Source organism: Pongo pygmaeus, chromosome 11 (assembly GCF_028885625.2).
Source record: "Pongo pygmaeus isolate AG05252 chromosome 11, NHGRI_mPonPyg2-v2.0_pri, whole genome shotgun sequence".
NCBI classification, from domain to species: domain Eukaryota; kingdom Metazoa; phylum Chordata; class Mammalia; order Primates; family Hominidae; genus Pongo; species Pongo pygmaeus.
Genome location: NC_072384.2, coordinates 39,700,533 through 39,725,497, shown reverse-complemented (window position 1 = coordinate 39,725,497; position 24,965 = coordinate 39,700,533). Strand labels below are relative to the sequence as shown.

The 24,965-nt window shown below is 34.2% G+C and overlaps 1 protein-coding gene across 1 annotated transcript in view; it reads left to right on the top strand.

Annotated features, from left to right (window-relative positions):
* The window catches only part of LRP1B (LDL receptor related protein 1B), a 1,896,287-nt gene that overhangs the window by 1,786,588 nt on the left and 84,734 nt on the right, over nucleotides 1-24,965 (top strand). The window contains exons 78-82 of the mRNA XM_054478394.2: nucleotides 6,731-6,954; nucleotides 8,006-8,112; nucleotides 16,719-16,835; nucleotides 18,530-18,703; nucleotides 20,401-20,526. Coding sequence (XP_054334369.1) covers nucleotides 6,731-6,954; nucleotides 8,006-8,112; nucleotides 16,719-16,835; nucleotides 18,530-18,703; nucleotides 20,401-20,526 — 748 coding nt within the window. The remainder of the gene's footprint in view (nucleotides 1-6,730; nucleotides 6,955-8,005; nucleotides 8,113-16,718; nucleotides 16,836-18,529; nucleotides 18,704-20,400; nucleotides 20,527-24,965) is intronic.

The window sequence follows — 24,965 nt, the reverse complement described above, 5'->3', positions numbered from 1 at the left end:
AAGTTTTTTTTTTTTTTGCTAGTTACATATTGCCTAACAGGAAATGTGAGTATGTATCTTTCTCCCAAACCTTAAAGAATGAAGTTGTTGTATGTACTATGAAAGTTGAAACAATAATTATAAATTATATATGGCAAAATGAATTCACAAATAAATAGTTATATAATACTTATATAGCCTCACCAGCATCTGCTATTTTTTGATGTTTTAATAATAGCCATTCTAACTTGTGAGAGACGGCATCTTGTCGTGGTTTTTTAGATTCCATATTTTGTCCACCTTTGTCTCAGAAAAACCTCGATTTAACTTTCCCACTCTTCTCCCTGGAGTTAAGTTAGTCTCCTCTGGTTTTGTCTATCCACTTTTGACCCCCAGACCCAAGCCATTCTCTACACCATAGCCAAAATATTCTTAAAACATTAATCTGATCATCCTGTCCCTAAGTAAATTATTCTACTGGATATCCTTTGAAAAACCATTGGTTTTCAAGCCTCTTAGTCATTTTCAGACTCATCTCCCATCACACCTCTCCCATTTTCTTACATAGCTGTAAACAAGCACATATATATCCCCAAACACAAAGTTTTGTTCCAGCCATACATAGGCCATATTTCGCTACCAAGAATGTAACTTTTTATCTTCCCTTCAAAGTCATCTGCATGCTATTTTTTTCTCTCTTCCTTAATTTTCCCAATTAACCAAAGCTCCTTTATTAAAAAGACACTACTTACATTATGATTATGCTTATCATCACCTTGAGAATGGTCTTGATCTTGCTGAAGCATCAGAGATCTCATCCCACATAATGTGTTTTCAGGTCTTCCAAAGGCTCTGTTGTCATTTGAAGGGACATGCTCAAAGAAAGACTGAAGAATGTTAATTTTATGCCTAGAAAGTAGCCTACAAGGTGACCCCTTTATTATTCTACGTTCTGTTTAGACTTGGAAATTTTATTGTCAGTTTAAGGAGTAATAAAATGCTAGAAAACTATAATGAAGCTGGCAAGAAAATGATATATGAAACTCAGCATTTCCTATATTTACCTAGCACATGTGTGCACATACACATATTCATAATCTGAATGAATTTGATGGATGAGAAACACTGAGATATAAGAACACAATTTATTTTGTGTATATCATATAAATCATTTATATACACAAGGACATCTGCTACAAAGACTAAAATTCCTGTTGATCCACAAGGAACTTACCTAATGATTCTAGAAACACACTGTCATTTGCTTCTTTATGTGTTTGTTACTGTCTTCATCCTCTTTCTGATAGATACATAATTTCTTTATTAAATTCAATTCCTTTTGGTTGCAAAATGATTATATAAAGAAGTTATGTAGGTAAGATAATTGATTGAAATAGGTTAGGCATCAACATTGGGAACATAGGTGATAGAGACAAACTGAACACATCTAATTAAATGAGGGTGCAGCAGGTAGTTGGCTCTTCTATTCTGGAATGTTAGCCTGGTTTCGATATACCAAACTGTGTAGCCTTAATTTTCAAGAAAAAAAACAAAACTTTGGATATGTAATGTGACACGTTAATTTTAAAAGTTAGAATCTACTTTTTTTAAAAAAAAATTTAACTTAAATTTACTCCTCAACCAATTGTTTTGATAGGTTTACTCTCAGGTAACCCCGAATTATTTCTCGAATGTTACGCATGTTTAAATTGTAATTGTCAGAGGTATCCTGCTTCCTTATTTCCTTATTTCACATATGTGAATGACCTGGAAATAAGGAAGTAGAATAATATCGGAATTACCACCCCAAGCACCAACAAATTATTAACTCACTAATTGCCTAAAAATGAGCAATTACCATAGATATGTACTTAAGGCTATACGAAATGCAGACTTACCCAGAATGGATAATATTTCAAACTGTTACATAATTTACTGTTTAGGAGCTAGAGATGTTCAAAGACCATCTAATCCAAAGTCTTTATTTTATACACCTTATAATATATAGAGAAACTAGGACTAGGATTTAAATCAGTTCTTCTGATTCCAAATTCAGTGTGTTTTATAATCTTCTGTGATATCTTTGTTTTTCTGGTAGTGTGAATAAAGGTTTAGAGAGCCAGTCGTTCTTTTTATGGAGGACCGAGGTGAATCAGGAATAAAAGGTCAAAGAACACTGAAGAGGCTTAAAAAAAAGGAGTAACAAAATCACATATGTTATTGAGTCTTTAATTCAAAGACAAATTTGGTCTTTTTCAACAACTGTCTGAGAATTACGTCTGAAGTTTCTTTTTCGTCTAATAGAAGTTTATTCCAAGTTGACATGGTCCTAATGTAGATCATTGCAGCCTTAAAATTACTCAGATTGAAATAATCTATTGTTCAGTATAAATCATAAATAGAAGCCAAAGTTTTCATCTCTGCAATAGTTTTTTTTAATCGCATATACATTCTAGCTCTAAATATAACTTTTTCTTGGTTCACTTAGGATTTCTCCACTGCTATGTGAGCTCATTGATTGATATATGAAATATTTGGATATTTTAATAACATTACTAAATCAATAGAATTTAGTAATATTTAGAATTTGTGTAGTCATTATTTTACATCCACTCATTGGAAGTGAATCTGATTCATATTTTGAGGAGCAAAATGTAAATAGTCTTTTCATTTAGTAAAATATCCTACAGAGACACACACACACACACAATTTCTTGAGAGTGGTTCTACATCTTTGTTTTGATACAATTCCACTGGGAGATAACTAACTTTAATAAAATGACTCAAATTTTCTATTCTTAGATGTACACCAAGATGAAAAAAATCACAAATAAATACGTGATATCACCTCAATGTATCCTGTGTAAACTAAATTTTCTTAAAGTATATTGCTAACTGTAAGAAATCTGTTAAAACAGACAGCAGTATTTTCATGGCTCAAATGCTTGAACTCCCCTGTCACAGGTTTCTCCTTTTTCCTGTTTTAAAACAAATGTCTTCAGTGACTTATATCTTCAGTTTATTGAAGCTGGAATTGTGACAGATACCTTACAATCTACACCTATAAAGGATTAGTAATTTAAACTAGTAACCTCTAATTTTGTTACAATCAAGCTGTCACTTTTTTTTGTAAGATGTAAGGGTTTCATTCATTTGACTAATGCATTCCTACAAAGAAGGATGCCTCGGGTCTCAAAACTGGTTGTGTATTTAGAGAGCTTGTTAGAAAAGAAATCGTCTGTCTGAAGAAAGCAGTCAAAATGTGTCTTCCACTCTGCGCAACAAGATGAGAAATGCCCTTTTGTTGTCAGGGAAGCTGCATGCTTCTGCAGTCTCTCAAACAGGACACATTTAATTAGTGTCTCTATTTCATGGGTGTGCCTGTCTAGTGAGCTAGTCAATGGGGCAAAGGAAATTTTCATATTTTCCTCTTTCCAGTCTGGTATGCTTGTTTTGCTTCATGATTTTTAAAGGCAAGTAGTTTAGTTCTCCTGTTCTGTTTTCCCATGTCAATCTTAATTTTCACTCTCAGAATGTCAGTGTACTTTTCCTGTGTTTTTCCATTTTTTTGTGTTTACCTGATTGATTTTGGTAACTCTCCTTAAATAAATTGTGTGATCATAATATGAAGATCCAACAGGGCTTTCTGCCTTTCATCCTCCAGTGAACATCCATTCAATATCAGACTCCTTTTTATATGGTTAATACTATTCAGAATCCTGGTCAAGATGTGAATGGTAGAGATTATTTCATTTCTGTGTAGCTCAGTACAAAGGGTGATTTCCTAATTTGGCCATAGGTTGAGAGTAGGTTAATATGTTGTCACCTTCTGATAGTGTTGTCTTCTTCCTCCTCTGCTCCTTTCTTCCCTCTTCCTCATTATTGTCTTTTGTTTTGTTATTCTCTCTTCAGTGTCGAGAATAAATAAGTATTTAGTTTACTGTCAGTCATTGAGGATGAACACCTGGTAACATCTTCACCCTCTGCCATTATTCTCTGAGAATCATCTTGTCATTTATGATATCATAAACTTAGGTCGAATTAATTGCATGTGCCTATTTTTTACGCCATATTCTAACTACTTTAGTTGTTACTTGAATGACATTAGGGATTCCTTGTTCCAGAAGGAGGAGAATAAATGTATATATTAAATGGCTCTGCAAGTCATCAATATATCTTGTACTTATCATGAAAAGTAAGTTTTCCTTTTTCTAATCTATGTTCTTTACCCTAGAAATGTGACCTAAATTTATCCTTCTACAATTCACCCTTAGTAAAATCTTCACCAGCCTATTTACCTGAAAAAGTATCACTAAATCAAACTTCTGAATGTTCTATGAACATTAGGAAACTGGGTTATTAATTGGCATCAGTCCAGGTTTAGAAGTCTAAAGTTGAAAGATAATCAGAATTTTTTGAGAATGAATTGAATGAAATGAAAATCCTAAATTCAACAAAAATGGAACTTGCATGGAATATGACATATTTTACCAGGGATACCATGAGGATTGAAAATAAGGTGTAAACATTTACATCTCACAAACAGAAAATAGATACTTTTTCTATGCTCAATCAGACAAAGGGCATTATAAGTTTTGTGTCATAAAGGTTTGTGTCATAAGTGTTAGAAAATTACACATATGCTTCAGCAGGCTTATAACAGCTTATAATGGTGATTTTTCCCATTGTCTTTCATGTTTGTAGATTTATGATTCACACTGACATGCACATGCCATTTGGTGATATATTTACTTTTAAATGATGACAAGTTGAAAATAAAAATACGGTTAGCTTAAATGATACTGGAGCATTCGAAAATGATTTTTTGGTTTGGCTAGGACAAATATTTATATTCTAAACATCTATGAACATTATTTATATGACATTTCTAGAGTATACTGTATTGCAGAGTGCTTCACATTTAATTCAGATAACTGAGATATCACTGGGTATATAGATAACATTTATTGTTAAAGTTGAGAAATAGGGTAATAAAATTTCATAATTTCAGTTTTAAAGTCCAATAGGTCAAAGAACTGATCATAAACGGCATTAGAAATTGTCTATGGATTCTGTGTTTAATGTAAGCCGTATTTTCCTTGAGATCCCAGTAATCATGCAGCAGACAGTGATTTGCAATTCCTGTTTCTTGGCATCCCATGTTCTTTTTGAGATGTTCAGTTTCTTTTCTTTTAATCTAAGTCCACTGATTGATAATATTGGTTCCTCCGAACCCACACAAGAAGGTTTCATGTGTTAAAAACTCATATTTCCACTGCTTCTCAGGTCTTAAAGATGCTGTTACGTATTGATTACACATCTAGTTGTAATCACCTTCAAATAATTGTTTCTACTCTTGCCATAATACCCCTGGGAATACCTTCTCACTTTTGGTTATGCACAATAAACTTGGCCATGTCAAATTAATTACTACACTAGTTCCTGCTCAAAGTGATCAAGTTAATTGAAGGGCACAGAAAATAAGTTATTTTTCTTGCTGTCCAGTCTCAATGAATTCTGCTACCTTTGTCTCACAGTAATACAGCAAAACAGAATGTTAAGATAATCCAACCTATCAAATGTAAGATAAATAACATATTGTGACTTTCCTCAAAAGATGTTAAAATACAGTATTTTCCATCATTCTCAGTAAACTATCGCAAGAACAAAAAACCAAACACTGCATATTCTCACTCATAGGTGGGAATTGAACAATGAGAACACATGGACACAGGAAAGGGAACATCACACTTTGGGGACTGTTGTGGGGTGGGGGGAGGGGGGGAGGGATAGCATTGGGAGATATACCTAATGCCAGATGACGAGTTAGTGGGTGCAGCGCACCAGCGTGGCACATGTATACATATGTAACTCACCTGCACATTGCGCACATGTACCATAAAACCTAAAGTATAATAATAATAATAATAATAAATATATATATATAGTATTTCCTTACCTAAATGTGTCTAGCCATACTAATCATTTTTTCAATTGTAGAACAAAATTATGTGTGGTGAGGGTGTAGAGCATCTGAGTTTTTCTTACATTGCTGAAAAGATTGTAAATTGCTACAAACTCTTTGAAAAATTTTTCTAGCAGTATCCTATCAAGCTAAGTGTGCATAAACTTGAAGAGACTAATTCTATTCCTTCGTAAATACCCAAAGAAATTGAGTGTTTATATCCATCAAAAAAAAAAAGTACTAAACTATCCATAACTTTAGTTGTAATGGCCTACAACTGCAACCAAGCCAAGTGGATTATCATCAAAACAGTAAACAAATACTACTGAGCAATGAAAAGATTAAAAATTGATATATACAAAATAAGGATACATTTCATAGTCATGATGTTGAACAAAAGATTTCCAGAATGAAAGACTATGATTCTTTTTTACATTTTACACCACTAATCTGTGGTGTTAAATATCAGAATTATGGTTACTCTAAGGAAAATATTGACTGCAAGAAGTCACAGGTGAACCTCCTATGGTTCTGGAAATATTTCAGCAGAGTAATGGTTAAACAAGTGCAATCTGGTTAAACTCCAGTGATCTGTATAATTACGATTCATGCAGATAAACATCTGCAAAGATTGAAAATAGCATTAAGTATATTTTTGACATCTATATAGCAATTAATTCATGACTATGTTCTTACAATTCCTCCATAACTTCAACGTAAAGATAAAGAAAACTCCGCTAATTTCCTTTTGAAAATACCATGGTGTGTTGTTTTGTTTCCTTGTAGTGTCCTGAATTTAAAAGGCCCAGGGACATTGCAGTTGACTGGGTGGCTGGAAACATTTACTGGACTGATCATTCTAGAATGCATTGGTTCAGTTACTACACTACTCACTGGACCAGTCTGAGGTACTCTATCAATGTAGGGCAGCTGAATGGCCCCAACTGCACCAGACTCTTAACAAATATGGCTGGAGAACCCTATGCTATTGCTGTAAATCCTAAAAGAGGGTAGGTTAATGGCTTAGTATTTCTATTTCTTGATAATGAATATCCTTTTTAGAAATTATGCTCTATAGATTTTGTCTCTGTAATGAGTGTTCAATGTGTAATAGTGTCACATGCTTTTAAATATCCTTGTACTATTTCTTCTGTAAAAAAGCATGCCCTATTCACACCAAATGATGATACAAATTTTTTTTTCTAAAATATTCCTGTATTATGCATTCAGTATACCTGTGTGTCTGTATGTGTGTCTGTGCATGGTTATATGGTGTGTGTATTGCAGAATAATGAGCCTGGTGTGATGTTTTTAATCTAAAATTGAATTATTAACATATTAAACATAATATCAAACACATTACATATAGAGTACTAACATTTTTCTCTATGGTAATAAAAGATGAAGGTATACGCACACACACACATACACACACACACAAATTTAAAGAGTGTGTTACAGACATTTCCTTCTTTTAGTTAGAGATGTAAACCTACAAGCAATGGCCAAAAAGGAAATAGAAAAATGTTAACTAAAAATCTTAATCATCCATAAAGTGGATTGATAACTCCTGAGTAAAAAGAGACAACTTATACTTAATTATTAGAATTATGCAGTCTTCCGAATTAAAGAATAATTTCTGTTTGGGAAAATAGTTACTTCTCTATAAAAAAAAAATAGCATGTTCATACAGCATCATAATAAAATGGCTATTCTGTTAAAACAAAAGGGGAGTTTCATGTGGTGGAAATATTTTTTCTCTGAGTTTTAATGAAATTTTCAAAACTGAATTTTGGATATTAAATAATGAGCACATCATAATATACAATTGTTCTCAAATATTAATGTGTGTAGGCAAGACTTTCTTTAAAATATTGAATCCCCAGGCCATTTATTGGAGGTTCTCAGTCTGTGTGTTTTGAGTTGGACCTGGGAATCTACTTTTTTAAGAGACTGGGGTGACTCTGAGGCACGTGGTCTGAGGAGCCACTGCTTTGTGGAGCAGAGTCGGGTTGTAGCAGCACCATCACCAGGCTAACCTCCCTGACCCACTCTCCTCAGGATGATGTACTGGACTGTTGTTGGGGATCACTCCCATATAGAAGAAGCAGCCATGGACGGTACACTGAGAAGGATTTTAGTACAAAAGAACTTACAAAGACCTACAGGTATGATTTCTGACACACGCTAAAGTATGAAGCAGAATGACAAGTATATTACTGTTAACAGTTATTTCTAGTGTTGTTGGCAATATAAATATTTTTACAAGTGGAGAAAACCATTTAGAGTATGATTTTATGAAGTTATTTACATTTCATTTCCTATTTTGTCAACTTGAAAATCAGCTCCTTATACTGTCAGTTATATTACAGGAATATTATTTGAAACTTGCCTAAGTTGTAAGGCTATTAGTCAGATTTCACAGGCATGAAATTTTGACAGTTTATAGCAATACATTTACATTAGCGTATTTTTACAGATATATGTTAATGAAGTTGGGATATTTGGAAATATTCCTAGAGAATGAGAGATGAAATGAATAGGTGGCTAAATATAAATACCTTATGTAAAAGACAGGTTTGGTGATTTTTTTTTTGCCTTTTCATTCAGAGTTCTTTTCAATATGGCTTTAATCTCCCTGGCCACTTTGCCATCTAAGCTACTACTCCAAAGCATCTGTGTTCTCAGGACTGCTCAGGAGTTCAGATCTTTTCTGTCTTCACCATCTTTCTCCCATGCCATTTTTCTCCCAGCTCCCCCATCTAGAATGTCCTTCCAACCTTTGTCTACCTAGTTATGTCTTTCCCATCTTGTACATCTAACTTTGGCACTTCTTCAATAAAACATTTTTAGACTACAGGAGCCTCAGGGGCTCTGTGCCACCTACCCTCCACTGACTATACCTCCACAGAAAGGACATAATGCATTGTTTGTAGTACATATTATTTAATAATTATGCATTGTAATATTTTTGTAGTTTATTTATATTTAGTGCTTATATTCTTATTAATCTTTAATGTGTTTTATACCTTTCCATTCATTTAGATTGTTTTTACTCTTTATGGGGAGAAGCAATATTTGAAATTTAGTCTATTTACATAAATCTGTTTTCATCCCATGCTCATTAACAAATATGCCCATTGATTGTCTACCATGTGCCAGAAATTGCTCCAAATGCTGAAGAAACAATGTGAAGCAAGTTCTAACCCTCATGAAATCTGTTTTCCTATAGAAGATAGAATATGTATTTATATATACTGTCACATCGTTATACATGCTATACAGAAAAGCATAGTAATAGATGGGCTGTCAATGGAGGTACTATTTTAGTTATGATGATCAGAGAAGTCATCTGTAGAAGGGGGATATTGAAAGAGAGACCTAACTAAAGAGAGGCAGCAAGTGATGTGAATATGTGAGGAAAGAGCTTTTTAAGAAAATAGAATAGTAAGTTGTGAGTAAGGAATTAGCTTAGCATGAAAACAGAAAGCAGGTGAGTATGCCTAGAAGCATAGAAACAATTCAAGAGAATGGAAGATATGAGGATGGCAAGGTGACTCAAATGCAAAACTGGATTCTATTCTAGCTTCGAAGAGAGCTATTTGAAGAATACTTCAAGGTAAGTGGCATAATCTCAAACACAGTTTTTATTTTTAAAATACTTCTTTGGTGTTATTTTACATAATCATTATTAATAGTATATATAACATGTTTTTATTTTAAAGAATGACACTGGCAGCAGTTTATGGAATTACCTGTAGCACGGTACTTAGGAAAGTGCCTAAAATGAGGATTCTTGTAAAAGTCATTTATGAAGGAAGTTGTATGCAGAAGAAAGCTGTAAAAGACAGAGGGAGAGAAGGGGAAGGAGGCCAGTAAACTGTGTTTCAGGTCGAGGCTAGTCTTGGCTTGAGCCACTATTTGGAGCATAAATTTATGACAGGCAAGGGGATCTGCTTTTGATATGCCCCATCAATCATTAATTGGCCTTGGGGCTGTGATGTTCCAAGCAAAGCTTCTGCAATCAGTTAAGCAAAATTATCTGGACAAGGAGGGTATGTGTGAGTCCTCACTGCAAAAGCACCAGTGAGGAATTGGATACTCCTGTTTAGTAAAGGAGATCTGCATAGGCACCACAGTGTCTTCAACACTTGGCCTAGTGACGGATGCATGGATCTGACACTTTCCATGTATTACCCATTCTGCTCAACAACTCTTATGGGTAACTTAGTGATAAACACAACACAGTCCTTTTTCTCACAAAGTTTACATTAGAGAAAGAAAAAAAAAATGAGGCATATGCAGAATTGTAGTTTTTACAAAAGGTGAGAATTGTCATTGTCATGTTTTATAATAACAGAGTTCAAAGGTGAGAAAGATAATCTTCAATAAAGAAAAACTGTGTGAAAGTGACATTTGAATAAGTACTTCAGGGATAGACAGGTAATCCATCATGAGGAAATTTTTAAAAAGCTCTTCATTGGAGTCAGATACACCTGGTTTTGAATCTCAAGGGATTATTTATTAGCTGTGAGACCTCAGAAATGAATTTACTACCTTCAAACCTTGGCTTTATCAATAGAAAGTCAAAAGATTGGCTGGGTGTGGTGGCTCATGCCTGTTATCCCAGCACTTTGGGAGGCCAAGGAGGGCGGATCACCTGAGGTCAGGAGTTTGAGACCAGCCTGCCCAACATGGGAAAACCCTGTCTCTACTAAAAATACAAAAAATAAGCCAGGCGTGGTGGTATGTACCTGTAATCCCAGCTACTTGAGGGGCTAAGGCATAAGAATTGCTTGAACCCAGGAGGCGGATGTTGCAGTGAGGCGAGATCCCACCATCACACTCCCGCCTGAGCGACAAGAGCGAAACACCCTTTTAAAATTTTATATATATATATATATATATATATATATATAGTTATAACTAACTTTAAAAATGCCAGATACATGAAATAATATAGTCCTCTGACCCAGGGGCTCCAATGTAGAGCATATGGATGCTCTGCTGATGTCAAGAATCATGGCACACGTAGAAGGGCACAGGTTGGGTGACATAATATGTGAGAAGAGAAGACCTTAAATGCCAAAGGGCTTCAACATAACTTTTTAGCCAATATTGAGCCATTGTATAATTTTAAGGAGTGATTCGAATAATATGTGCCTTCAAATGACATACCGATTATTATTGTTATTGGGCACCATATAAGACACAATAAAAATATGTTGTTTCAATCAAGTGTGTGGCAGGTGAGCAATGTGTTCCATGACAGCAGGAACAAGAAATATTTTGCTGAGGATAATGGCTTCAAGCTGCATCCACGTCCCTGCAAAGGACATGATCTCATTCCTTTTTATGGCTGTATAGTACTCCATGATGTATATGTACCACATTTTCTTTATGCAGTCTATCATTGGTGGGCATTTGGGTTGATTCTGTGTCTTTGCTATTGTGAACAGTGCTACAATGAACATACGCATGTGTGTATCTTTACAATAGAATTATTTATATTCTTTTGGGAATATACCCAGCAATGGGATTGCTGGGCCAAATAGTATGAAATACTATTGTAGTACTATCTAATAGTATGAAGTACTATTAGATTATTTCTCTAATAATCAGTGATGCTGAGCTTTTTTTCATGTTTGTTGGCCAAAGGCATGTCTTCTTTTGAAAAGTGTCTGTTCTTGTCCTTTGCACACTTTTTACTGGGGTTGTTTTTTCATGTAAATTTGTTTAAGTTCCTTGTACATTCTGAATTTAGACTTTTGTCAGATGGGTGGATTGCAAAAATTGTCTACCATTCTGTAGGTTGTCTGTTCACTCTGATAGTTTATTTTGCTGTGCAGAAGCACTTTAGTTAAACTAGATCCTATTTGTCAATTTTTTCTTGTTACAATTGCTTTTGGCATCTTCATCATGAAATCTTTGCCTTTTCCTATGACCTGCATGGTATTTCCGAGATTTTCTTCTAGGAATTTTATAGATTTGGGTTTTACATTTAAGTCTTAAATCTACATTGAGTTAATTTTTGTATAAGGTGTAAGGAAGGGGTCCAGTTTCAATTTTCTGCATATGGCTAGCCAGTTCTCCTAGCACCATTTGTTAAATACAGACTCCTTTCCTCATTGCTTGTTTTTGTCAGGTTTGCTGAAAATCAGATGGTTGTAAATGTGCAGTCTTATTTCTGAGCTCTCTATTCTGTTCCATTGGTCTATGCGTCTGTACCAGTACCATAGCTTTTGGTTACTATAGCCTTGTAGTATAGTTTGAAGTCAGGTAATGTGATGCCTCCAGCTTTGTTCTTTCTGCTTAGGATTATCTTAGCTATACGGGCTCTTTTTTGGCTCCATATTATTATTATTATTTTTGAGACAGAGTCTCGCTCTGTCATCCAGGCTGGAGTTCAGTGATGCTATCCTGGTTCACGGCAGCCTCTGCCTCCCAGGTTCAAGCAATTCTTCTGCCTCAGCCTCCCAAGTAGCTGGGATTACAGGCACCCACCACCATGCCCAGCTAATTTTTGTATTTTTAGTAGAGACAGGGTTTCACCATGTTGGCCAGGCTGGTCTTGAACTCCAGATCTCAAGTGATCAACCCGCCTCAGCCTCTCACACTTCTGGGATTATAGGTGGGAGCCCAGCCCATATGAATTTTAAAGTAGTTTTTTTTTTTTTTTCCCTAATTTGGTGAAGGATGTCAATGGTAGTTTAATGGGAATAGTATTGAATGTATAAATTACTTTGGGCAGTATGGCCATTTTCACAATATTGATTCTTTCTATCCATGAGCATGGTAGGTTTTTTTCATCTTGTGTTTTCTCTGGTTCCCTTGAGCAGTGGTTTGTAGTTGTCCTTGAACCGGTCCCTTCACCTCCCTTGTTAGCTGTATTTCTAAGTATTTTATTGTCTTTGTAGCAACTGTGAATGGGAGTTCATTTATGATTTGGCTCTCTGCTTGTCTATTGTTGGTGTATAGGAATGCTTGTGATTTTCGCATAATGATTTGGTATCCTAAGACTTTCCTGAAATTGCTTACCAGCTTAAGAAGCTTTTGAGCTGAGAAGACGGAGTTTTCTAGATATAGGATATATAGGATCATGTCGTCTGCAAACAGAAACATTATGAATTTCTCTCCTCCTATTTGAATACACTTTATTTCTTTCTCTTGCCTGATTGCCCTGGCAAGAAATTCCAATTCTGTGTGGAATAGGAGTGGTGAGAGAGGGCATCTTTGTCTGTGCCAGTTTTCAAGGGAAATGCTTCCAGCATTTGCCTATTCAGTGTGATATTGGCTATGGATTTGTCATAAATGGTTATTATTTTGAGGTATAAGGAACATGAACTCTTTTGTTGTTTGCTCCATACGTAGTACCTGGCAGTGTGTGGTACAGGGGAGGTACCCATGAGTATGTAGGGTTAATGAATGCTGTGTCAGACAAGGATACTTTCCAGCTTTGCAACCAGTAAGGAGAGTATGTAGTATTACATGAGTTTGATTTCAAACTACATTCCTTGATATTTAAAAGCTTATTTACATTGACTCCTATCTCCCCCAAATTGCAGCAATTTCTAAGAAATAACTACATACTGGTCCCAGACCACTCATAATTGTTTGATTCATTAAGCAAATTTGTTGGCCAACATAATGTCTCTAGTTAAACAAAGTGGATATGAATGTTAGGATTATTTTGCTGTTATTTGAATTTAGTTTACCATCACTGTCATAAATAGATGTGTGTGTGTGTGCATGTATGAAAAATAAGTGTGTTTGTGTGTGTGTATGAAAACATGACTTTAATGTAGTTTCTAATCTGAAACTCCAAGTAGGGAATCTAACTCAAAAAATACTTCTAACAATTTTTTAAAATAAATTTGACATAATAGTATGTATCCAGTCTTTTTGGCTCCTTTATCACCTCTTAAATCAAGAATATGGTAATTCACACTTGATGGTTATTACTATCTTAAAAATTTTGGCTTTCCATTAAAACAGAATGCATATAATCTTTTTCTCTATTTCGGAAAAATAGTGATTTAAATTTATTGTTCTCTCCAAGTCCTGCCTCTTAGTACTATGGTCATTTCACATAATATTTTGTTTTCTTCATTTTCTTTTTTTTTCTTTCATTTTCTTCCAGCCTACAATGGAAATAGGGGAACTAGTAGATCTTAGAAAATTTTAGAGTTTGACAAGAGTGAAATTTTAAAATCCCTAAAATATAAAGTAGTCTTGGTATCAAGGGAGATACACAGAAAATGACTACATAATTAGCTCCATTATCCTGTGTCACTAAAACTTAGTGCGCCTATGTCTGTATCTTTTATAAACTGTTCAAATTGTGATTGTATTATACTTAATTAAAACAAGTATGGCGTTTTATTTCAAATTTTCTGTGCTCCTAGTGACTTGGTTCCAAATATTCATCTTCCCCTGTTCAGATAAAAATGAGTTTCTTGAGAATTGATTTTGTTTCCATTTTATTATTGGTTCTTTATTACAGAGCAAAAGAAGATATGATATTTTAAAGATAGACATGAACTTTTTTCATAAACTTGATTCTCATCTCTATAACAGGAAAAGTTAGTTGATTCCTTTAATAAAAGAGATAGTCTTCTAAATTAAAAAGTTAATAAAGGGCTTAATAAAAAATCAAAAGTATCGATTTGTGGATTTTGGGAGTATAAATTCCACTCATCTATAAACTTTGTTATATAATTTTTATCAAGATGTGATTCCATCCAATAGTACAAAATATGGCCAGAGCTGATAAAAGTGGGTCTTAGACAAACCTAGACCAGTAATGCAATATATGACACTTTTGAGAACTTTTTACTGCTTCTGAATCTGAAAAACAATATTGTTGATTAAATTGGATTACATACTCATTGTTTTCTTCTTTTCTGTGATTATCAATATTAATGTTTTTAAGTCTAAAACTAATGTTATCAGGAACAGGTTTTTGTTTTAGCTACTTCTTTATTGTAGCACATTGGTAGAGGAGAGAGAATCATGTTTTTATGTTTTTAACCCTTCTCAGTCAACTGTTTTGAACTATAGGAGCAGCAGCAAAAAACTGGGTAATTCGTGGTTCATATTACTCATAATTCTACATGAAAATGCAAAAAAACATATCTTCTAACATGACTTCAAATAGCAAATTAATAATTGAGCAGAAACCAGTAAAACAATGACCACTTGCTTATTATTTCTCAGGATCTGGTCAGGCATGGTACATCTCTATACATTACTTGAGGAACAAAATATTTAGTTTGATTACGTGTGAGCTAAAAATTTGTATTTAACTGAAGAATTATTCACTAATGATTTCCAACATGGATTATTTCCATTCTGATTATTAAGTCTTGGTCCAGTTAGTTACACGGGAATAAAAGTCTAGCACACACTCAAAAGTACCTTTCATTCGGTTGCGTTGCCATTAAAATGTACTTCAGTTGCTTAATGAATGTTTTCATTGGGAACACTCTTCAGTTGCCTAAGGTATTTAACTGCATTGTACTTCCAAAGTATGCAATATGTCATATTTAGACAGTAGCTATGTCACAAAAATTAATCTACAGCAGTGAAGATTTATTATAGAATTCATGAGTCATACATATTACTCTTCCATATTGAAGGAAGTTTACTTTCTTACATATTCTATGTGTTGATGATATTCCTATAAAAAGATACTAGATGGATTCCAATCACATTCATGAAATCAAAAAATGAAACTAAAATGTAGAAAAGTATTATTTTTACTGTGTATTATTTCAGTCCATTATCAATCATTCACTGACATCTACCTGTGATGAAACTGAAGACAAGCAGTCTCAGAAAAAATTAATTTAAGCATCACTAGAACTTTAATCGAGAACTTTACTGTTTATTCTTCCCTACCATAAACACCTTTTTTTTTTTTTTTTTTTTTTTTTTGGAGACAGGGTCTCATTCTGTTGCCCAGGCTGATCTTGGCTCACTGACCTCTGCCTTCCAGGTTCAAGCGATTCTCCTGCCTCAGCCTCCAGAGTAGCTGGGATTGTAGGCACCGGCCACCACTCCCAGCTAATTTTTGTATTTTTAGTAGAGACGGGGTTTCACCATGTTGGCCAGCTGGTCTCAGTCTCCTGACCTTGTGATCCACCCACCTCAGCCTCCCAAAGTGGTGGGATTACTGGCGTGAGCCACCAGACCCGGCTAATATCAGTCTTTAGTCACATTAACTTCAGCATGCACACAGATGTCCCATAACACTGTTGGACAATTCTGAATGGGTAAAAATATATTTTAATTAAATACATGAACCTTGTATATTCTGAGAACTATACCTTCTTGAGGGGATTAAAAATACAAATAATTACACTAACTCATTTTAAATAATGGTCTGATAAATGATTTAAATAATGAATTCATTCTCCATATAATATGAAGATGAAAATGGAAATATTAAAGAAAAGCCTATTAGAGAATAGCTAAAATTAAGAAACCATAAATATGGCTAGAAGGGATATTTAGGGCAGACTTTCCTATGTGAAATAAGACTTTTGCTAGAGTTTGTTAAGTAAATGCCATGTAATCTGAACCCATGTATTTGAGATAAAGGTTGAGTTACCTTAATTTTTCTAATTTCTACAGTATCATGAAGGGCACCGGGTAATTTCTACGATGCTTGAAGACAAATGTCAACTGTAATTATACAATAAGAAGCAAAGTGTGATTCTGAATGATTTCAAATTTATTTGCACTATTTGTCTTGTGTGTGTTGATTTTGCAGGTTTGGCTGTGGATTATTTTAGTGAACGCATATATTGGGCTGACTTTGAGCTCTCCATCATTGGCAGTGTTCTGTATGATGGCTCTAATTTAGTAGTCTCTGTCAGCAGCAAACAAGGTTTGTAAAGTTTTGTCTTCATTTTTAATTGTTATTGAGAGTGTTAAATACTAATACAAAAATGTAAGTATGGATACTTTGCATTCTGGATTTTCTTAAATTCTTTCTCCTTTCAACTTATAAGGCTTACTAGTAATTAAAATTTTCATTCCTACTGGAAAAACATAGAGGCCAGGGCAGAAGTTTGTCCATCTTGACTTGAACAAACATGGCCATTGCTGCCCAGATTCAGAAAATCATTTCACTCTGTGGCTTCTGTGGCTATTCCATTCTGAGCCGAACACTTTTAGTAGTCAAGATCAGCACCTGTGGACACTAACTTTTATTTCAATTGCAATAACAAGCAAACAATGAGTTACTGTATGTAGCAAAATATCACAGTAATGATTGTTACCACTGAAGGATATACCCTTATTCACATAAACAGCGATGCATCAAAAATGACCATTTAACTCTACCACCAGTGACTGCTTAATCTACTTGTGCTCCTCTGTTGCTATACCGTTTTTATGCCCACCTATCTGCCTGGCTCCTATTTTTTACTGTCTCATATTTCCAGCTCCCTTCTGTTCCTCATACTTTTTCTCTGCCTGGCTGTCTCAGTTCTTTCTGCTGAATTTAATTTCTTCCCTTTCTGTTTCACTTTCTTTTCCCTACTTCAACCCCTTGCCACAATTTTTTGTAACCGCAAATTATCATATCCACTTTGTTTTTATAGTTGCATATTTTATATTTATAGCTTCGCTTCCCTTTTTTTTTTAAATAACACAGACAGAGAAGTTAAAAGAAAAACAACTAAATCAAATTTTTATTGTGCCTTTGCCTAAAGTGTGTGTGTGGTTTTTTTTTTTTTTTTTTTTTTTTTTTAATCAATGGCCTCAGATGAAAAAAAAAAAGTTCACATCCCTGTAATTAATTACAATGAAGTTAACTTGTTCTAGCTTTGGTACACATTTTACTATTTCATGAAATAGCAAAGAAAAATATATGAATATAAAGACACTTTATACTTTACAACCTCTGATAATTAGTAAAATATAAATGTCATTTTATGTTATAAATTTCAGTTTCAAAAGTTAGAATAATTATTCTTTTGATAAAATCTCTGAAGTCACAAGATGTGAAAATAATGGTTACTATTATTTTTAGACAAACTAATCAGATGAATGATTTTCATTTACGTGTTTGTTTTCTTTATTCCATTTCTGAAATGAACAATAGTAATGTCAAATATTATTTTTAGATTTACTCTTTAAAAATCAACTAATGATTGCTTAATAAACCAGTCATTTGGGCATGTAATTTGATCATTTATTTGATCCAGAACACAAACTGAGTTGTGTAAGTTGCGTTTTTATACTACAGATAACGTTGGCTTTTCTTTTGTCAGCTGCATAGCAGAGAGGATTAGTCTGCAGATAATAACCCCCAGAAAATGCTTTGTGATGGTAAAGATGATTAAATGATGATGGAAGTGTATTTTTATGTTTTAAGTAACATGTTTACTATATTGTATATCCTTACTTCAGATACATTAATTCTAAGAACTTCATAGCTAATATTGTAAATATTCCAATTCTGAAAGTTTATTTTTAAACAGTAATAAGATTTTCAATATCATCTTGGATAAACATAGTTTTTAAAGTCTGAGTATATACATTAAAACTTTCATAACTGCCTTTTTAAAATTCCAGGTTTATTACATCCACATAGGATCGATATCTTTGAAGATTATATATATGGAGCAGGACCTAAAAATGGTGTATTTCGAGTACAAAAATTTGGCCATGGTTCAGTAGAGTACTTAGCTTTAAATATTGATAAAACAAAAGGTGTTTTGATATCTCATCGTTATAAACAATTAGACTGTAAGTATAATATATTATGAAGTTGTCTATATTGGTAAATTTTTTTCTTATATCTCTCAACAGAATATATTTTTAAATATCTTAACTATGTAAATGTCTTAACCTCAGTAAGTCAAGTAACTTTAATTTTGATGTCACTAGACTTTTTCAATTACCAAAGTCAAAATATAGATAATTCTATTTCTGCTGTAATCGGGAAAATGTTCAGCATTTGGCCATGTTTTCTTGAAATTAACACTGTCTTTCTTACAACAATCTGTTATTCTGTTTCTAAAGTTCTTAATAGAACCTTGTGAGTGTATAGACGAACTATCCAAGTAAGGAAATTTATTGTTAGCCATTTTGACTCTTATTACTAATCAACAAGTAACTATTATAGTATTAACCTTCCATTCTTAAATATATACAAAAAGAACTCTTCCGAAGAGTTGTATATTTTCTCTGATTGATTGTATATGACTTATTATTGTTACTCTCCCTCCTAGAAAGGAGTGGGTAAGTCATTGAGGTAATTAAGGTAATTCTCTTGAAAATATGTTTCTAACACAGCTATCAAAAACGTTGAAGAACAAAGTGAAAAATAATAATATGGCTGAAATTCTAATGATCTGTCTTTATGTATCAGTTCATTCTTCAAGATGCTGTTCAAGGGTTATTTGTAATTACTATCTATGGCAAATGAAATGGATTTCATCTTGTTTGGTGCATTTATCTGGAAAGATAACAATTGGTGTTTATTCAAATCACTTCTCACAACAGATAAAACAAAATATAGTTACCTAAAACATCCTGAAATTTTATCCAAAGTCTTGCTGCTCTTTACCAATAATTTGGCACGTAAGGTTCCAAGGTTAATATGAGGACAGTTTCTCTCATCCTCCAGTTCTGTTTAATTTATATTTATAGTTGAATATTGCCACACTCATAAACAAAACCCTGTCTTGAATATAATAGGTATTTGAGTAGTGGTTCTTCCAGAAAAAAAGCCACTCTCATAGTCACCAGCTCAGCTACGTGGGTGCCCTTTGTGTTTAATTCTGATGATATAATCTCTAGGAAAGGTCAAAAATCAGCTATGACTGCAAAGGATGCTGATTGGATAAAAATTTAAACAAAAATAAGTATGGCACACATTTAGACGTGCACACAAACTCCTACTTTAGACATGTTTTTTCAAAAAAAAAGTCGTATTTTTCATTTGTACCTTGAACTGACAAGCCACATATGCATTTTAGTCCTTTGTATTAATAAATACAAGGAGGGGGGCATTGTTTTTGTCTGTTAGAACAGCTCTGTGAAATAAGCTGTTGAAATGAAGGTTAGACCCCCCCAAAACTTCCATTGGCTTTACTTTCCAACACAGTCCCAATGGTACTTCAGGTTCTAAGACCAACTCTTATGCCAAAAGCAATTAGTCAGAAGCAAAAGTAACAAAGTATAGATTTGAATAATTTCTTCTCTCTTTTAGAAAATATAAATAAGGTAAACTTACTATTAATGATGAGCATTGGGTAGTAATTTTTCTTCACCTATAAAGGAGAATGATGATATTGAGTAAGATACTCCCAGTGGAAATTTGATGTGATTACTTTTCAACGTTGCTAAGTAATCATTTCCCCTTATTTAATTAATTTTATGCTTTTGAAGCCTATTGTATCTATATTTACACACTTCTTTGTTTTCTTTCGTTTAACCAGTACCCAATCCATGCTTGGATTTAGCATGCGAATTTCTTTGCTTGCTAAATCCTTCTGGGGCCACTTGTGTGTGTCCAGAAGGAAAATATTTGATTAATGGCACCTGCAATGATGACAGCCTGTTAGGTAGGTATACTTTATTATTCTGTAAATAATGAATTAATCCTTATCATAAAATTTCACACCGAGTGAAATGGAGTGAAATTATCTGTTCCATCATCAATTTAGCTACCTTGATAGCAGCGGTTCTTGAATGCCTGTGTAAACTGTACTTTTCTCTGGAGAAGACTTTCAAACCATTCATTCTTCATTTATTCACAAAGCAGCGTTGAACATTTACAGGCACTTAACAACAGATAGAGAACTTTGAAGTCACTCACAGACCCAAAAGAGATTTTTTTTATAACTCTTCTATTAGATAAGACAATGTTTTTTGAGAACATTCTGCTATGGGTTTCAACTCAGCCCAAAAATCCATTTATTTATTCAGTACGTTTCTATTGATTACCTCTCGTGTGCCAAACACTAACTTAGAAATTGAGAATTGATTTAGAAACCAAATTTTAGCTTCTTCTCTGTAAAATGGAACTTACAATACTACTACTACTATTATTACCACAAAGAATAATAATAAATATTTTGAGGGCTGATGAAGAAGGCATAACACTAATGTAAAAACTAAAAACTAACTTAGAAATAAAATGGATAAGATTTTTTCATTCATGCAGTTTCTATTTCAGAAGCTAGAAGCTGGAATAATCAATAAAAATGGAACCATTACTTCAGATGCTAAATATTAAATAACAAAAAATAAAACACAAAACAGTATGATAGCACAAGGAAAGAAAATATGTCTCTTGAATATCCAGCTAGACTGACAATAAATAAGTTACCTCATATTCAAGACATTAGGTATAATGGGGAAAATATTGTTACTAAAAGAAAAGAAAATCCACACATAATACTTTAAAAAATTATTTTAATTTTATTCATTCATTCATTCATACTGAGACAGAGTCTTGCTGTCACCCAGGCTGGAGTGCAGTGGCATGATCTCAGCTCACTGCAACCTTTACCTCCTGGGTTCAAGCAATTCTCCTGCCTCAGCCTCCCAAGTAGCTGGGACTACAGGTATGTGTCACTATGCCTGGATAATTTTGTGTGTCTGTGTGTATTTTTAGTAGAGATGGGGTTTTGCCATGTTGGCCAACCTGATCTCGAACTCCCGACCTCAGGTGATCCGCCTGCCTAAGCCTCCCAGAGTACTGGGATTAGAGGCATGAACCACCACACCCGGCCACACATACTAAATTTTATGTTACAGACACAAAGGCAGTGCTCTTGCCAGGCACGGTGGCTCACACCTGTAATCACAGCACTTAAGGAGGCAGAGACCAGAGGACAGCTTGAGCCCAGGGGTTCGAGACCTGCCTGGGCAACATAGCAAGTACCATTCTCCACAAAAAGGAAAAAAAAAAAAATGTAGTGCTCCAAAATCAGTGGAGGATCACAGCAAACATTTTCCAATGAGGTACAGACATTATTCATGGCAGGGTTTGTTACCTGTTGTATTTCCCTCTGCTAGAATGCACTCCTCACATGGACTCTGGGTCTTTACCCTCAGTCAGCATCTCCACCTCTGCATGATTTTTCTCTTTGTTCTCTGCTGAAGGTTACATCCAATTTGAAGACTTCTGCTCTTTATAAGGCACTCAGTGTCTAATGCAGTACTTTCATTTAATATATATTCTTTAAGCATTTGATATGCAGAGCCGAAGGGTTTGAAAAGATGAATTGATGAATAAGATTAAGCACCAAATAAATAGATATTTATGTGGACCGTGACACAAGCCACAGAAGAGACAGAGTAAAACTATTAGGAGAATTCAGATTATTATTCAAATAGGGGATCAGTCAATTTCCTATAGGATATGACATTTAAACAAGGTCTGCAAAGGCAGATTGGATTTAGATTAAATGAGAGGAGGACACTGAGACAGAAAAGCTGTCTGAGAAGTATGGAAACATGGTGGGTAAAGAAAATAAGAAGTCATTCATTTTAGTTAGTATGTAGAAGTGTGAAGCCCTGTTTTGGGTAATAATGTTGGAAAATTCATAACAGAGAGCTAAGTGTGAATCATGATTGGTATTTTGGACAGGCATTTTGGTGCCAATTATTGAAAAGGGATGCCGTCATGGCACTGGGATGCTCCCTTCCCCTTTATCCATTCTCCCAGAGTAGCTGTTATCTCAACTGTGATGGGGGGGGAATAAGAGAATCAAGTGAACATTTCCAAATACTGTTAGTACCTCGTTCTCAAAAGCTGTTCTGACTGCATCATAGAGGTACACTTTGCAAAGGTATCTATTCCACTTAACCTCTCAGCAACAGATCCTTTAAGTGTCAACAGCTTTTCTGTAGAAATGTCATACCTTCAGCCGTTCCACATAATCCTTTACCCATTGCCCTCACAGGTGCCTCCTCTGTACTGTATCTACTTAGAAAATTTGGGTGAGAGAGGCATTTAGGAGAGAGATTAGGATAATGCACAGAAATTAAGAATGCTACCAAGGGACTTTTACATTGGCTCTGATGTTACAAGTATTGTTTAGAGTCCAGTTTCAGACAGTTTTTGTTGGTTTTCCTTTCCTCTTTTATGTAATCCTCTTCTGTGTAATCCCATGTTTCCACTACCTCTTCTACATAATCCTCCTCCTTTCCTCTTTGTTTGGTCCAAATTATGTGTCCAACAAACTAAACTCTATGAATACCCTGCAAGGACATGACCTAGTACGGGGCTGAGATGAAGCTTCAGATTAGGCCAAAGTCTACCACTTAAATAACTTTGTTGTGCTTGGACTCTATACCTGCCTCCTTTGGTGTCAGTTTATTCTATATAACATTGAATTAACAATAAATACTACTAAATATTACTATCACTGACAGTAGTAATAATACTAAATATTTTGAAAACCTATGAGGAAAGCATAATTCTATGTATGTTTGTAGACATATTATATATGAATTTATTTAATCTTCAGATTTTATTATCTAGTAATTTCTCCTATTTTACAGATAAAATGGAAGCATTAGAAGCTCATTTGATTGTCTAACATTACTTAGTAAATGATGGCACCCCAGGGTGAATGTAGGTGGTCCACTCTGTTAATCGTCACACAATACATCCCAGTATCTCTGTGTCAACCAGAGTACCCATTTCCAGAGTTACTGGAAATTCTAGCAATAACGTGCATAGAATGGCTAGCACAATACCTTGCAAAAAGTAGACACATAGCCCTTTAAAATCAATATGTCACTTTGAAGTAGGTAAGAAAATGAAACAAGTTTTTTGCTGCATTAAGTCACCAAATTGTATCATTTTATGCTTGAAAGAAGGAATCTTGCTTATCTACATACACACATATCCATGATCTAAAACGTTTTTTGGAGACGTGTTTTGCTCTTTCAACCCTGCTTAAAAGGCATGATTTCAGAAACCTCAAAGCCCATTCTCGTAATTTAAGAGAAAATCTTACATTTAATCAAAGTGATAATAACACTCAAATTAGCCTTTACCCATATAGGTCTTGAAAAATAAACAGTTTGGACCATTTTAGTTGGAACATAAACGAGTGGATTTCAGAATTATTGATTGCTGAAGATAAATGCTAGTTATTTTTTTTCTGACATTAACATTTGCTATAGCCAAGCTTTTCATTTCTTTATAATTATTTGCCTACCTCTGGCTGCTATTGTTAACTGATGAGCACCCTGAACATTTTTAATCTTTGTGTAAGAAATTCGAAACTCAAATATTACTCATTCTTGGGGAAGTGTTCACCTGCTTTTTCCTATAGTTGATTATAATTGCTGGAGGTTGGCTTCTGGGGGTGATTTAGTTATTGACAAAAGCAGCTTTCTTTTTCATTATAGAACCATTATTATGAGTTTTGCAAGAACGTAACTCCACTTCCATTTCATCAGGCAGTGTTGTACTTTAAAATTTCTGGTGCCTAATGAGGCATGTTATAGTAATGTGCATGCCCTAACATGTAAGGATTTTGAAAATCCTTGTGGTTTTCATAGAAGTGACAGGTAAAAATGAGTACCCCATAATAATCCTACATATGATCTTAATGCCTTAAGTGTTTATCTTCACTGTCCACATCCACAACCTTTATTAGGACAAATAATGTTGACTGAGTTAGAAATGCTTTGGTAAATTTTAAATTAAACAAGCATATTTCTACTCTGCGTATTTCTTGAGAGTTTGATCTCTGTATTCAATTATTTGCTGGAGATTCCCACTTATATTTGCATGGGTATCTTCAATCTAGTATGCCACCTCAAAACTACCCCTCCATTTCCTATCATCCTTGTGTTCCCACCTAATTGTCCTGGTCAGAAACTGAAGAATTATCCTTAATTTTTCCTCATTGTTCTTTATCATTGTTCTTTACATAACACTGCTGTGATTTTTACCTCTGAATGACCTTTAGAACACATCCACATTTATTCATCCCACGTTACTCTATTTTGGGTCATCATCTTACCTATCCTGGAT